Source organism: Calidris pugnax, unplaced genomic scaffold (genome assembly GCF_001431845.1).
Source record: "Calidris pugnax isolate Ruff unplaced genomic scaffold, ASM143184v1 scaffold201, whole genome shotgun sequence".
NCBI classification, from domain to species: Eukaryota; Metazoa; Chordata; class Aves; order Charadriiformes; family Scolopacidae; genus Calidris; species Calidris pugnax.
Window position 1 is genome coordinate 606,665 of NW_015090933.1, and position 16,258 is coordinate 622,922.

At 39.2% G+C, this 16,258-nt stretch overlaps 1 protein-coding gene across 8 annotated transcripts in view; it reads right to left on the reverse strand.

Annotated features, from left to right (window-relative positions):
• Positions 1-8,662, reverse strand: part of TAMM41 (TAM41 mitochondrial translocator assembly and maintenance homolog) — a 32,628-nt gene extending 23,966 nt beyond the window's left edge. For 5 of the 8 annotated variants that reach the window (XM_014951696.1, XM_014951694.1, XM_014951693.1 and 2 more), the window contains exons 1-4: positions 8,454-8,660; positions 6,949-7,128; positions 5,496-5,588; positions 769-919 (exon numbers count right to left, since the gene is read on the reverse strand). In XM_014951696.1, the coding sequence (XP_014807182.1) occupies positions 769-919; positions 5,496-5,588; positions 6,949-7,128; positions 8,454-8,591 (562 nt within the window). In that variant the 5' untranslated portion in view covers positions 8,592-8,660. Of the gene's footprint in view, positions 1-768; positions 920-5,495; positions 5,589-6,948; positions 7,129-8,453 lie in introns of all 8 variants that reach the window. The other 3 variants (XR_001413111.1, XM_014951690.1, XM_014951689.1) reach the window with 2 other exon arrangements.
• Between the last annotated feature and the right edge of the window lie 7,596 nt (positions 8,663-16,258).

The window sequence follows — 16,258 nt, forward strand, 5'->3', positions numbered from 1 at the left end:
CTGGACAGGTTTCAGGTGGGCAGGTAGGCAGCCCTGTAGCAAACATCCCTGGTTAGCAACCCTTAGCCATCCCACTGTCAGTGTTCATTAAAGATATCAACATTTAAAGAGTGATACTGAATTAAATGGCAACAATTAAATCTTGTTTTGAAGAGTCATTTGGAGTAATTTCTGTAATTTTTTTCCCATACCAATTTCATAGCTAAAGAAAGGAGAAAATACTCTTACCGAAAAGAGTCAACAAATACCAACCAGGAGGTGTGTTAAACGTACATTGAAGAATCATAATACAGATCTTTAAGTTAACTAAATAAGAACCTTAAACACAGCACATTCAAAAAGTAAGAGATAACAAAGTATGGGCCAGATTACTAGACAAATTCACATCATACTCAGAGTGGAAAGAAGAATTTTTTCCAAGGTTTTGAACCTTGGAAAATAAAAAAATTAAAAACCAGACTACAATCCACACAAACAGAAAAAACCTCACATTATTTTACCCTGTTCAATCCCCCATAATTAGCTGTTCATAAATCAAGCAGGTATGAGTTTCGCTTACGTACCTATACCTATTTTCTATGAATAAGCACAATTAGTCTTTACAAGCTGCTACATAACACAGCACTAAGGTACAGTTATTGGAACATGCAGCAGTGTAGGCCCAGAGCAAGAGAGCAGGTGGGTTATTATGCATGACACTTCCTACTGGGGTACAACAGCTCCAACTACAGCTTTTCTCCTCGGAGACTTCAGACCCCATGTACTAACCAGAATAGGAGAGTCCTGCAATCTGCATATAGAGATCTTCTTCAGAGAAACTTTCTGGTAGCATGAGGAAGGCTGCTGTGACCGCACTCTTCAGGTTGCTGACAAGAGCAGCTTGCAGCTTGCTGTTCTCATTCTGGGTCAGTATTTTCACCTGAAAAAGCAGAGTCATTGGAACCAAGACTTCAGGAAAGCACCCCTGAAGATGGAGCTTGAAATGTTACTCAATCCAATATGAAAAACAAGTAAGAAATGTATTTAAGATTAGATTCTATTATTATGGTACAATAAAGACTAGAGCATCCCCTTTTGTTGACACAGTGGGAGAGAGAGAGGAACATCTTTTTAAGAATTAATAGCCTGCTACAAAGGGCTGTTTTTACAAACGTGTTCAGAACTGCTGTAAGCAACAGCCATTAACTAATCTCACCTCTCCATATTCATGAATTTAGGATTAATCCAAACAGTAAATATGAAGGCATTAACAGAAATACTTCATATGCAATTATGCAATAAGAAAAAACAACCACTGTTACACTGAAAGACAATGGAATGCCAGGAAGAGAGGTACATTTTCCTATGCGCCTTCATTCTATTTTATTTTTTTTTTTAATAGAGGACTCCTATATCATATGCTTCAAGTAGTTTCTTAAGCATTTTTTTTAATAGAGGACTCCTCTATCATATGCTTCAAGTAGTTTCTTAAGCATTAGTTGTCTAGGCTTTATTTTGCACTTTGTATGAGCAGAATGTGAACTCAATGGGAACTTTACATAAACATGAAGAACAGAACACTGAAGTTGAGTGCTTCTATGTGCCACAAAGAAGTTTATTTTTAGGAAACACTCAAACTGTTCAAAACCAGTTACAGAATCCAGTCACCTAGGATATGGAAATATACTGGAATAAAAAGCAGATCTTCAGTAAGAACTGAATATAGAAACATATTATTACAGAACATTAGACAGATGAGGTCAGGCTGGTTTACAAGATGGCCAACTATGCTCTTTCAGAAACAACTCTCCCAAGAATACCTGCCTGTTATGAGTTTCTGTCTTTTTTCAAGTGTTCTGGTTAAGCAATACTGTCTTGCTTATAAAGGGCAGCTTCTTAGTATTTGTTTACTCTAGAATACCATAAAATGCAAACCCACTGGCAGGGATGAACAAATCTATCCAACTTGCTTTCAGTCTCCAAAAGCCCATTTGCACACATAGGAGTTGCAGTATGACTTGAAATGCTGCCCCCAAATATAGCCTGAAACAGCTAAGGTATACTTTCAAGTAAATATTTTCCTTTAGGAACGTAAATACTCTGTTAATGAAGAAAAACGAAACAAAACAAACCCAGATTCAGTAAAGAAAGCAAGAGAATCAGACATACCTCCTACACAAAATTCTTGTTACAAAAACGACATTGACAAAGCAAAGCCATGGCTGGCCAACAGTATATTCAGAACATAATTTTTATTAATGGTGAAATCTTTAAGACGAATAAAACTAGGATAAGATCTCATTTTTATATGGTGGTAAGCACTATACAGGCTGCTTGTTTCAATAATTCTGCACTAAGGGGTGGGTTTGACTAACATCACATCTATACAATAGTCTGTAATTGGCACAGGGTGGATTTTTGAAGGATATTTTCCCTTCTTTGATTTTCATTTAAAAAAAAAAAAAAGAGGTCACTGTACAAGCAAACATTTCAGGATTCCTCCTAACTTCTCCTGCAAACTACTTTGTATTTTTTAGCGTTAAAATGAAAGACAATGATAAATCACATTAAATACAATGCATTCATCTGCCAGGGAGCCTAATTTTTTTTTTTCCCTGAAAACCATGGGAGAAGTTTACTGAATTCATACAGATTTGCTCAAATAAGATCCAGTAAACAAGACAAGCTGGTCATGAGGATAAACTAATATTTAAAATCTCATCAACTAATTCACTTATACGTAGTTCCATAACTTGTTGCTACAGGAAAACTCTAAAGAAAGAGAGAAAAGATAAATCTGTGGCACCCATGTAGTCACACAAACTGCTTATACTTTAGGCAATATAGCAATATATGGATGTGTTTTAAGAACACCATAGTTACAGCCTTTTAAAATGTGAAACTCAGAGATGCTATTCCTCCTCGTGGAAGACCACGGACTTGCTGTAGTAAAGTAAAAGGAATAATCTCCTCCTTGGCTAAAAATACTCTCTAACGTAAACCAGACTTTTTCTTTTTTCTGAAGATAAATAATATTCTAGGCTTCAAAATTTAAATGCATGGAACACTGCAGTAGTGATAGCATTTATGAACAGACCTAAAGCAGGAAATGTTCTACCTTTCCTGCTAGGAAATTCATACACCAGAATCTGCAGGAATGTACACGAAGAGACTTACAGACAAACAAAATTTCATTAGAGAATGAAAGGTGTCAAAAGCACTACTCCAGCTTGCCATTTAGCCACATGCACACTCTGCTAAATATCACAATAAGAGGATTTTTCCATTCTCTTTCAAAAAATGTTTTTAGAGATTTGGACAATGGAAAAATTCTGTAAACAAAAATGTGCTCTCTCACTCCTCTATGAGAATTTTTGTAAGATAAAAAACCTAAACCTCCCAAGATGCCTCCAAAAAGTACAAGATATTTCCATACACTATTCATACTCGCCTCTCTCACCTCAATTCAATGTATTAAACACTTCCTTCTCTTAATAGTTTCTCCAGGACAACAGTAAATACAGCTGCTTACACTAAAGCAATTACTTACAGTCTATGTTTAACAAAAATTCAGTAACACTTCAGCTGCTTTTTAAAACCTTCTGCCTCTGAAAACCAATTATGGTGTCACTTGTGCTTATTTCTTTTACTTTTTAGGTACAGCAGCATTTATTTTTTTCCCACATGAAACCTATCAGTTATGAAGAAATTACAATTAAGTTTATTCAATTTTTCAATGTAGTTAAATGGGATTTTAGCTGATCAGCATTATAAAATTCATCTAGGATGAAAAGCCAATAAACTTCTAACACAAAGAAGCCTGGGAAGAAAAGTTAGCATTTCTAAGTGGCAATTCCAAACACCATCTATTCTGCCAAACATTCTGGAAAGATTACTTGGTCAAGGCAACCGGTTTATAACAGAAACAAAACCTCCAGTGAAAATTAAGCCAAGATTTTCAAGCCAGAGCAAATGTTTCAGCTCATGTGCTGGAATAGCTTGGATAGCTTTCACTCCGAGAGCAGCAGCTCTGTAACGGAACACCAGAAAGCGCTGGGCTCTTCCTCCTCTATATGAGAGTGAGGAGGAAATTCCCAAACAAACTGTTAAACAATATTAATCTGGCTTCAGTCAACTGTGTCCAGAACTAGCACAAATGGCAAATGGTATGTAAGAGATTACAGTGTATAAGGAAATAAACCTAACCTTGCGTCCCCTTTAAAAGAAGCTTATTGTACACTTTATCAGGAGGTAATACAAGCTTTCTATCACTACCACTTACAACATATATATCAAAACATCAAGTCAGTTGTGAAGCTAGAACCAGCAGACATTTGAAACCTGTACAACAGATCTGAAAAACATCAAGTCAATTGTGAAGCTGGAACTAGCAGACATTTGAAACCTGTACAACAGATCTAAACAAATTATTTGGTCATTTTTGTTCAATGCAGTATGACATCCAAAATCCTAGGTAGTGATTTTATAGATTCTACAGGAAGAGACGGTTTAAACATTCACCAAGAAATCTTTTGGTCCAATTACAATTTAAGTCCTGTAGTCTTTACTCCATGCAAATTCCTGTGAGCTTTATGAAAATAATTTGGACTGTTATCTATTAAACACATATGTGATATCTCCGCTGTCTTGTTAGCAAGTTACACTGAAAATAAATATTCTGTATTCATTGTAAATGTGAAATTCAGAACTCTTCCTTCAGTTATTTTTCTCAATGTATTAAGTTTCCTTCTTTATAAAGGCAACAGCTGTTCTAACCTGTATCATGCTATAACACATCCCTGGAGACAGAGAAAAAGCCAGTAGAGCTGAGACAATCTATTCAAACTTTCACCCCAAACTTTTAGTTAAAAGCATAATTAACTTCTGTTCTAAGACCTGAACAGTGTTCTCCTCTTCTTTGCCACTCCCCTCTTAAAAGTTTTTAAGAAATCAGCACTGCTGCCATCTGCCGAAAGCACACTGAATCAGGCACTCATAGGAAAGCAACGACCTCATATGTTTTATGACACAAACGAGGAGAAAAACCAAGATGCTTAACGCATGGTTTGGTCAATCATAGACACTCCAACAATACAATGAACTAGACAGTAACTGCACAGCAAAGCAGCTTTCATCTTTGGAGATTTCCATAATTTAACTGTGTTAAATTTTGGCAACTCCTATAATTTGTTATAAATGGTAAATATTGTATTTAACATTAAAGGGACTTTGAGTTAATGTAGTCCAGTTATTCAAGATTTACTACAGGCAGAACACTGTCATTAATATACTTATCTTTTGGGTTTTTTTCACATAAAAAAGTATCATTAAGGACTACATTTCACTTCCTTTCTGAAAGATTATCCCTCTAGGACTAGACCCCTAAATCAGGGCAGATTTTTTTTTTGTTCAATACTGACGCATAGATCCTTAACAGTTAAAACTACAACTGATAATTTTCCAGCCCTGTAATTTCCTGCATTTCAAGACAGATAGCTGAAGAGACTAACAGTTACCGGCTTCTGTAGGCGTCCAGCAACATAGAGGGTTTTCCAGTGAAGTAAATCATCAATCAGGGTATCAGTGCTAATTACACCGTATTTTATCATCTGGAAAAAAGCAAAAAAAAGGCTTTAAAAAACCATATACCTGCACCGTTTTCACTATATGAAACTTACTGCTTGCTTACTTTAACTGTCAAGGCTTTAAAAAAACCATATACCTGCACCATTTTCACTATATGAAACTTGTTGCTTGCTTACTTTAACTGTCATTAATTCTAGGCTTTAAAAAACCATATACCTGCACCGTTTTCACTATATGAAACTTACTGCTTGCTTACTTTAACTGTCATTAATTCTAAGAAACGCACATCTACAATAAAAAAATGGATGCATAACATTAAAACGCTTTAATGAACACAGGAGGCAAAAAAAACCAACCCAAAACTCCTATTTACATGCAAGCTTCTTAAAAAAAAAAAGCAAACCAAACACAAACCCTGAAAAAACCCGGGAAGATGCACAGAACCCTCTAAGATCCTTTCTAGAATCAATGTTACAATAAATTCACCCCAAGATCAATCACTAAAGCAAAAGATTTTCAATCCCAAGTCTTTCAGGGATCTAAAATAAAACCTGCTAGACATTTATGTGTACCGTTATTCAGGGAAGGGGTGTGTATCAAGGAGCTTTTTTCTTTTGCTCTTTGATGTTAGAAAACAAATTGTGATTTTGTAGTTCCTTCGTAACTAGGAAAAAGATGAACTTTCAACAGTTAATTACTAATTATCACTTCCTGACTTTCCAAAAATTATCACCACAGCAAGGCAGCCAACTCCAGAATTTCTGGATAGCAAAGGACCACAGCCTGGTATATCATTGAGTCATTACAGCATGAGATAACAGCACGAAAAGCCAAGAACAACAGAATTTCAAAGCAAGTTCATCGGTCCTTAAAATAAAATCCAAAATCCCTTTTTATATAATGTGAACAAGGTTTAAACCCCAAATTCTTGCCTCACACAGATGCCTTTAAACAAAACAGCAAGTATGGAACAGGCTACTTTATCTACCAACTTCCTACAAAGAATTCTGACAGTCACCCAACAATACTACAACTATCTGTGCTCTGAGAAACTTCCGTTAGGTATCTATTGCTCACGTGGCATCTTCCCATGACTGTTCTTTGCTTTAATTTCATTCCCCATGTTTCTTAAAAGCACTTGCTTTCCCTATGTACAGTTTATTACCACATGGAAGAAGTTACTCAAAATCAACACCAAGACAGACAGATCCCGTGTTCCTCTCCCCTGACTCCTACCTGCACTCCTCCTTACCAAACACAGCCTACACATAGAAGCACGAGGACTTACTGGACAAGCTAGTTAAGTGTAGCTAGTTAAGCTAATAAGTTTAATATTTCACATACAAACATTTGACTTAACTCACTCAAACTACTTGTACTTACCCTACCATTACATGGCACTAGAGTATTGTAGTAAATCCCTGCTCCGTAGCTCTGTACATTACTTATCTGTTTTGGCCCAAAAACTTTTAGGAAGGAATAATGACTCCTGTTCTTTAACAAGTTCATCATATGCCAGGTCACAGAATCGTCAACAGCAAACACGAAGTCCAACATATTGTTCTGTGGATAAGGAGAAAAGAATTGGGGTTTACATGTCAGGAAGCAGGCAGCGTTAATCTAAGATATGCATAGTGTCAAACTACCAGCTAATCATTTTTCACGAGTAAAAAAAACCTCACAACAAAATACAAGCATTAATGTCCAACATAGCTTAAAGGTTCTTATGAAGTTGTACGTTTTGTAGTCAGTGTAGCAGATAGTCCAAAACCTTCCCGTCCTGGTTAAGTGCTCTATGCTTAACACTATGCTATCCTAGCTCACAACTCAGTGTTTAAAGTGCTCAGTTTAAAGTGCTAATGAACACGACTTTTGCTAATATCCGAGGCCATGAACTGGGAGATGTGGGCAGAGAAAGCCAAAAAAAGCTGGCAGCAAGGAACTGCACGTCTACGTGCTTGCTTTTGTCAACAAAACAATCCGAACTCCAGAGGCTCCTAGTGTACAATGCATGCCCTGCTCTTCTGGAGAAATCTGCACACACGTTCCCTGCACACAGACAAGGTAACAGCTTACAACATTTGGAGTGACACTGCTTCAAAATCATTAGGCCTACCGCCCTCTGCAGCTTATTAATTTTGGGCTGCATCTTAGCTAACCAGCTAATACTACTGAAAAGATATTGTTAGCTACCTTTTCCCCCCATTCCTTTGGGGGATGGGGGGTGTGAGATGCTGCTAGAGCTCTGAAATTCTTATCCCATTTTTCCCTTTTCAGAAAGGGAAGAGATACATTTAAAGTCGCAGTTGTGGGGAGTGCTTAATAGGCAAGCTGTAATGAGCAACACTGCATATTAATGATTTTAAAAAGGTCAAACATGTCCATTAAAAACAAAAACACATCCATATTAAAAAAAAATACCACTATTTCCAAGCAGCTTTACTGAGGAAAGAATGCACGAAAGGATGAGGAAGCAGCACGAATGCCACTGAAGCGTGGCAATGGATTTTGCCTGTCACCCTCACACAGTGCACAGCAAACAGAGGCTCCAACTCTTTTTTAAAAGCCACGGGTAAATAAGTCCTGAGGCAGAGGTGGCCGACACGAGGCTGAAGGGCCCCCTGAACCCCTCACAGGGTGACAAATCCACCCTCAGGGACCACCCCGAGGCCTCCCCGGGCTGGCAGCAAACCCCGGCGCTCCAGCTGGGCCCGGCCCCGCGAACTCCCTATAGGAATTTGGGGAGAATTCGCTCCTTTCCGTGCACAAGCAGCTCCGGGTAACCCACTGCGCCGCCTCCACGCCGGTAACCGAAACGCACAAGGCCCGCGGCGGCCGGAGGGAACCCCGAGGGCCGGGCCCGGCCCAGCGCAGGCCGCCCCGCTCACCTCGCCCGGCCCGGCCGAGGCCCCCGCCTGCCGGAAGACTCCGGACCCATAGGCGAAGGCCAAGCTGAGCTCCTGAGGGAAATGCGCCAGGACCCGCCGGAACTTCACCCCTGAGCTCGACAGCGCCGGCAGCGCCATGGCGCCCGCCGGGGAGCTCCGGCCCGCCCCGGCCCGGCTTCCCGCCCACCGGCTGAGGCGGCGGCGGAGAGAGGCCGCAGCCGTCAGGGAGCAGCGGCGGCGGCGCACAGCGCCCTCTGCCGGCCGCTCTAGGGGTGGCGGGGCGCCGCCGCTTTCCCGCCCCGGGGGCGACGGCTCTCTGTCCCCCCGGCCGGGAGACCCCGCGCGGGCGCTGAGGGGACTCCCCTCAGGGCGGGCGGCAGCTGCGGGGATCGCCTCAGTGAGGGGTCAGGACGGTGCTGAGGAGGCGCCACTCGGGGCAGGCGGCGGCCACCTGCCCCCGGGGTCGCTGTCAGGGTCTCGGAGCCTGGGGAGGTGCCGTTCCCGCCGGTGAGGCCCGTAGAGGTGTCGGGGACCGGGCTGCGGGGCAGTTCCGGCTGAGCCCTCTCCCCCCGCCCCAGGGGGCCCGTCAAGCCGAGGGGCTCCGGCAGGGTCGTATTCAGCGAGTGGGTTAAACTTTCCAGTTTTCACGCTCCTCTCCATCCCCATTTCAGTTTAATTATGTCAGATCATAGCAGTTCTGTGCCCCTTCTTCGATTATTTTCCCTCTTTTTTTTTTTTTTTTAAATTTTCATATTTTGTACTGATTTGAGGCTCCCCTCAGGAGTTGTCGCCGGCTTTATCCTCCTTCACACATCCCCCATGCTATGAAAACAGAAAGCCCACAGCGTTTAATCATCGCCTTCGTGGTCACGATTGTCTCACACTCGCCTCGTGCTGCGCCTGGCTTGGCTTTCATTTTCAAGTCCTACATAACAAGCTTAATGTGAGTGCTAAATGTATGAAAAGTGGCTCATGAGATTGAAGCGTATCTTGTTCCCTCACGATTTTATGCTTCCCAGCATCTGCCTTCCCAAAGATCACATTTTATCTTCCTTGTGTGTATGGCTTTCAAAATACCCTGTTTACGCCGCATAGCATAAGGAGGAGAGGCCGGGAGGTCACATCCAGTCTGAGGCCCTGCCAATCTAAATTTCATATTTGCACTAAATTGCAAATGTGATTAGGCCTTTAGACATCACTGGACTCCTAACATCTGCTTAAAACAAACATAGGAAAGGATCTGTAACGCTCTCTTACAGAAAACGCAGTTTGAGATATGCGGTTGAGTCACTATTTGTAGAATTGTTTTTGTGATGATAAATTAGCATGTGATAAATCAACGTGTGTGTGAACCTGGCCATTAGGAATATCGGAAGGGAGCACCTGAGGCAAGAGAACAATCCTTGTTACTGTTGGCAAATAATACAAAACTTTAACGATGTGAGGCGGGTGCCATCATAAAACGGCATGAAGGTCTCTACTCTTCTGAGCTTTTTCTCCATCAAATGACTCTGCCAGACTCTTCCTTCTGAGGCCTCACTTTCAGAGGAGAAAGTGTAGTATACTAAAAGGAATGTGTGTTTACATCAGAAACTATCACATTTTAACTAACTGAATTTTTACTATTCTGAATAGTAAAGGTCCCAAAGGTCCAACTGTGGCTGGGGTTTGGAGACTTGTTTTCTACTCAGATTGTGACTTGGTACCCATTCGGGTCTTTGCACTGATTTAACCAGTTTTAAGTCAGATCATGGACCTTGTTCTTTCCTTAGCAAAAGTAGTCTAATTATGAATTGTATTAATAATATATTGATTATAATTAATTGATATGATTGAAATACTTCATAGCACACAATATAAAGAGCAGTAGATTTGCTGACCTTACATTCCAAATTCTTTCCTACTGCTTAGGTTAGCAAAAGGTTTTGCGTTATTTTCTAAAGCAAAATTTATGGAAGTATCCAAAGAAACATTTTTTGGGGACTATGTGGTATTTGTCATCCTGACTAAAATGTTGGGGGGCAAATTATATCAGGTAATAGTTCACCCATTTAGGTATTGGCTTTATACTAGTTGTACTAATCTGGCACATTGTCAAGCACCAGTGTGAATAAATTTGCTACCTGTTCTATTTTTTAGTATACTTGCTGAAACTTAAAAGAGCCACCTTTGAATTGTGGGATTGTGTTTGTTACATGCTGCTATAAATGGTAACTCCTGTCTGGTTAGTAAACAACCTAATTTGATTACTTAAGAATTTAAATTGGCTGACGAAGAAAGGTGGTGTAAGTAGCTGGTATTGCTCAGCTAGTCCTTGTCACTACTTCAAAAGCTTAATAAGAAAGTTTTCAAGTATCTACACTCACTTATTGGTCAAGTTTATTTTCTAAACTCTATTCACCTTCACCTTCTTTATAGCTACCTGCAAACTCAAGAAGAGATCCATAATTCTCCATCATTAATTGAACTGAAAAGATGATCAGACGAGAGACGAACAACAGCACCTCACTGTTAGAATTATCTGGAGAAAAGCATGAGTAAGGAGAAGGTATTAAAATGTTTACTTGAGATAAGATGTTATGAATTAACATGATTAGCTAATAAGGAAGACCCCCTCTCCCAGCCTGCCTTTAAATTGCATTCAGGAGGTTAACTAGATTGAAGGTAGCTTAGAGAAAGCATGAGATGCTTCTATGAATTCACTATGCTGAATTTATGATGCTTGATTGCTTGGAAGTCTTAAATCTGTAGCTCTGAAAAATAGGTAAGTTATTCCATCTTCTTAGGGTAAGTCTAATTTCATGAAAGCTAAAAGGTTATTAAGTATATTTTTATGGATGGTATTGACCTAGAATGCACTTATTCTGATAAATAAGTAAAAGAGGGGAAGCTTGTTTGGAAACAAATGGACTGGTTATCTTACAGAAGGAAGTTATTATTATACTGTTTTTTAAGTTATAAAATTTGGTATTATTTATTACCTGAAGTAATAAAGCTAATTTTTCAGGGGGAATAAGCTATCTCAAGCACTTTTGCTTGAGTATTTGTGTATTAGAGAAAACCTGGGGAACCAGATTACTACAGTATTGTGTACTTGTCCATCTCAATCTTTATTTTGCCAGCTCAAAACCTCTCCTTGAAACCTATAACTAGATTTTTTTTCACGTAACTTAAAAGGCCTTATTTTCCAACTTCTTATAGCTGTGTTCTTTGCTGTATTTCTTTAACTGGCTTTTATGTATTTTGGGCTATATCTAAAGTTTTGGTTTTGTATCTATTACTGATTCTTAAATTGATTTTTGTTCCCAATAGCACAGTTAATTTTGAGACTAATATTGTGACCTGGGACAAGCTTTGGAGAGTCTAGAAAGAGTTTATCTGAAAGTTTCTGTAAAGTTATATTATGTCTCGTACTGATTTTGAGCTTGGCCTCTAATCTGTTTTTCAGTCTAACTTTTGCTTTGCTAACTTTGGTAAGAAAATCTGCAAACACCAGAAGGTCTTAAGTTTCATTTACACGTTCAGCCAGCACTGCTGTTGAAGGGAGCAGTTTCTTCTAGCCGCTTGTATCAGTGTAGGTGTTTGCGTGGCTGCATATCAAAACAGATGGGGGAATAGATGTGGGTTAAAACCAACTGTGGTTTGGTTGTTTTTATGGGTTTTTTTTAAACCAGTCTAGTTTTAAGCAGGTCACTAATGTGCTTTACCACACATGTTTGTGCTGGTAGAAGCAAGAGATGATAAGATTTCTTCTTCTGTTGACAGTGCTGGTTCAAAAGATACAAGTACTTGGGGGTTTTTTTTATAAAATTTTCTCACTTAGAATCTTGGCTGTGACCATGCATTAAAGTTGTATAAGGAAGGATACAATATTCTGTATGCTACACAGTCATGTTTTGCTTTTATTCCTTCTTTTTCAGCCAAGCAAGTTCTAATACTTACTGCAGGATATTTCTCATGAGAGCATGACCAAAGTCTGATCTTGAGGATTTATTTCAGTTCCTGCCTCTGGCAATAAAATGCAGACTTTGAATAGCCTCCACATAACTAGAAAGCTTACCTACAGGTGTAGTTCTTGTTTCTACCCTGACACTGTGTTCTCTAGGACTTTAGAGTCAAGGAGTCTCACAGATGTTGACTCTGCTTGGTGTCTGAATCCCAAGTGGTATGTGCAGCTCAACACATATACTAAGCATCATAGTCTAGAAAGTTTCAGTATCTTTGCAGAGTTATCTTGATACCAGCGTCTTCAACTAAAAATAACAATTTTAACCAATGTAAAATGGAAATCTGAATACTTACAGTCTGTCAATCCATGAGTTGAGCTTAGTCCAGTTCCAAGCTGCCAGATCCCCTGTGCACTTCTGCATGGACCAGTGGTTCTCCTCCACGGTGTCAGAAATGCTGTGGTTTAGGTGGTGGTGGTGAAGTACCTCACTTGTGATACTGCTTCCCAAGAATAGGCTTATTTGGTTCTTCCTCTGCTCTTGCCTCTGTGGGTATTCCTCCAGCAAAACTGACAACTTTGTGTCCTTTAGGTTTTTCAGTAGTGGGGAATCCGTCCTACTTTTCCATAGCATGTGTCTGTTGGAGGTGGCAGCCTCCTATCATCATAGAGTTGCTACTTCTTGTGCGTTGTAACCATTACAACTCTATAAATTTTCATTAAATAGCTGCAGCATCTGGAATCGGAAACTCATGTCATGTTGTTTGTTTTAAATTTCTGAGTGTTTCAGTGAGTATTTTAAATTCTCCATCGCTTAATTTTATTTTTTAATTTAAAGTCTGGTTTACATTAGTTGCTGCTGGTGCAACTGCACACAGGTATGAATTGGCTTGCTGTTTGCATACGCTAACAACAAAACACCACCAGGTGTTCTGTGTTTATGTATCAGATCTGAATTACCCTCCTGGAGATCTTTCTCTGGATTCTAATTGAAAATATTTATTTTTAAACAAACCGAAGGTGAGGGATGCACACATAAACCTTTTTGCTTAGTTTTGAAGAGGCTGAGATGTGAAACTATGTGGAAGTGTTTAGAGAATGTGTGCTCTTTGTCACATTTTGCTTGTAAAACTTCCCCCCTATCCCCACAGGCTTATTTGTGACCCCGTGACTCATCAGTATCCAAGAGGTTATTTTTTCAACAAGGGCAGAGAAAGAGCTGGATATTTCTAGGTGTCTCCTCCAGGCCTGTTGCTGAAATCAACTCAGTCATCACAACGCAAAGGCTTTCCCTTCTCTTGCTGAGAGATAATTACCAGGCAACAGTTACAATCAGTCAACAAGTGGATTTTTACCAGGCAACAATAATAGTCAAGATACTTGAAATAAAAATGACTGCAAGAGTTGGTTAAATACTGAGATTTGCTGCTTTTCTTCTCAGCTTGGTTCTGCCTGCTCGCTAGCTCTAGTCAGGAAGGGATTTCTGTGACAGACTGGCAATGTGTGAGAAAGCATATTTTTACACGGCAACGCTAATCATTCGGTGGGATGCAGTGAAACATTGTGAGACAGGAATCGTGATGTGTTCCTGCAGGTGGTGTACTGCAGGATCTCACCCCAGGCCAAGCAGTTATTTTGTCCTCAGCAGCTTCTGAGCTGCAGGGAACTGACCTCCCTATGAGACCAAGTACCACATGCTGCCAGCTGAAATCTGCTGGGAGCTGCTGTTATGCCAAAGTGATCAACGGTGTCATTCTTCTTACTGAATGCTTTAAACTAGTATCCTACCTCAAAGCATTTCAGGAAGTTGCACCTTATTTTCTGTATTAGGATAGGAGTGATAAGAAAAAGCCGCTTTTCAGGGTGTTTTCTTCCTCTGTGGTCTCCACATCAGAGAGCAACAGATTAGAGTGTTCCCTTGTGCCATTATTAGATGGGACAAATAGGAGCTGTAGGTTATCCCCCGTTCATTACTTCCTATTTCAGCTCTGCACTCCTGAATTATTAACAACCTTGGCTCTGGAAAGGTAACAGAACTCTAGCTGTATTCCCCGTGGCATTGATCTGGAGCAATACCAGATGGAAGTAGTGAGGCAAGTGATGAAACACCACCCGAAGGTGACTTCAGTAACAAGTAATTACGATGGTAATAATGCTTTCAGGATGTTTTCTTACTAGCCTTATTTTTAGCTCTGTTTTGTGAGTATTTCTAATTGAAAAAGTATATTGCCTGATTAACTGGAACATTTATTAAGGACTTGTTTTTTCCTATTATATGTGTAAGGGATAATAAGCCATGTCAATTGTGTTAGGCTAAAGGTGTAATTATTTGAGGTTCTGAGTGCCCACCAGGTATTCTGGAGTGGTTCTTTGGCATTCTGAAGTTTTAGTTAATCAGCTGTTAACTATAGCTTAGGTGCATTTCATTACATAGTGAGATTTTTTTTTGTTTGCTTGTAAAATTTATGTGTTGGAGGAACTTGTACAACAGTTTAAATTCAAGTGTATTTTAGCTAAATTAGTAATAACATACTAATATCTTTGAATCTGTTCATAAGCAAGGCAGTTATCGCTTCAGTACATTATTTATTAGCCTAATAATTGTAGCCACTAAACTGCATATTCTCATCATCATCTGTTACTAAAGCAGTATTGAAATTCTGTGCACACACACACAAAAATATGAAGAGGATCATTAAGCAGAATAAACAGCAAGTGACACTGAAAAATACATTACAGTGATATTTTAAGCTAATGCTTGTGTGGGCTGTGTGAAAGCACAAAGAGTTTATCTCCTACAGTCCTCCTTGCAATTCTGCTACTAAACAAGTAGTTTGTACTGCTGCTTTCCTTTACCTGGTTAGGCAAGACCCTTTGTCCTGAAGCAAGAGAGGGAGGAAAGCAAGATGACAGGAATGCAAAATGGGAAAAAGATGAGTGAACGCGTTGACCTAGAAAATGAATGACACAATGACCATGTCCTCAAAAACATCATTTTAAGACAACTTACCTCATTTTTCAGTAAGGTTGATCTTAGTCTAGAGAAATCTTCTATTCCTCATATAGTCTTAATTTATGATCTCTATCATTTTAAGTTCCAGTCCAAATGGGTACTCCAGACTATTATTCTTCATTCTGTGTATGAAAGGGCAGATTGTGATTGTAGTTCCTCATTTATGAAAATATTCACTTGTATTGTTGTTATCAGTGGAACTTTAACTTTTCTTGCATTGCTTAAGCTGATTTATTTGAAATTGTTACAGTGGGAGATGCAATCAATGGAATTCATATTCTGTGAAAATTGAAGCTTTTAATATTGACTATAGTTTATAATTCTTGGCAATATTAATTAAAGTTCTTGAAAACTGACAGTGTCTTTTTTGGCACTTTGCATACTAATTTAGAAATGACCATGCTTATCTGCATTTCGTATGGACTTTGATATCTGTAGTGGAAATGAAAAATATTTAAAAGGGCACTTTCATGTAGCTAGTCAGTCCTGTAGGATTAATACTTTGTTTATATTACCGTAAATGCTGCTCCTTGAAGTGCTTAGATCTGTCTGAAATGTGTGCAGTTCACCTGAGTAGTGGTTATATTTACTTTCTTATTCTGCATTTAATTGCATAAGGCTTTGTCTTCCTCGTTTAGAAAAACCTCAGTGGATTTGAACTACTTTGCAGAGCGGCAATTATAAGCTAGGTCTTTTTTTGCAGTGAAAATATTTTTCTTTTGGTCTCTTGTAGTTACAAAATCTTTGAAGAAACTTGTGGAACGTATCTTAAACTTATTGAATATTGAACTATTGAATAAATAGAAAAGAGAAACAGCTGAATTTTAATTTCTTTTATGAAAGTGT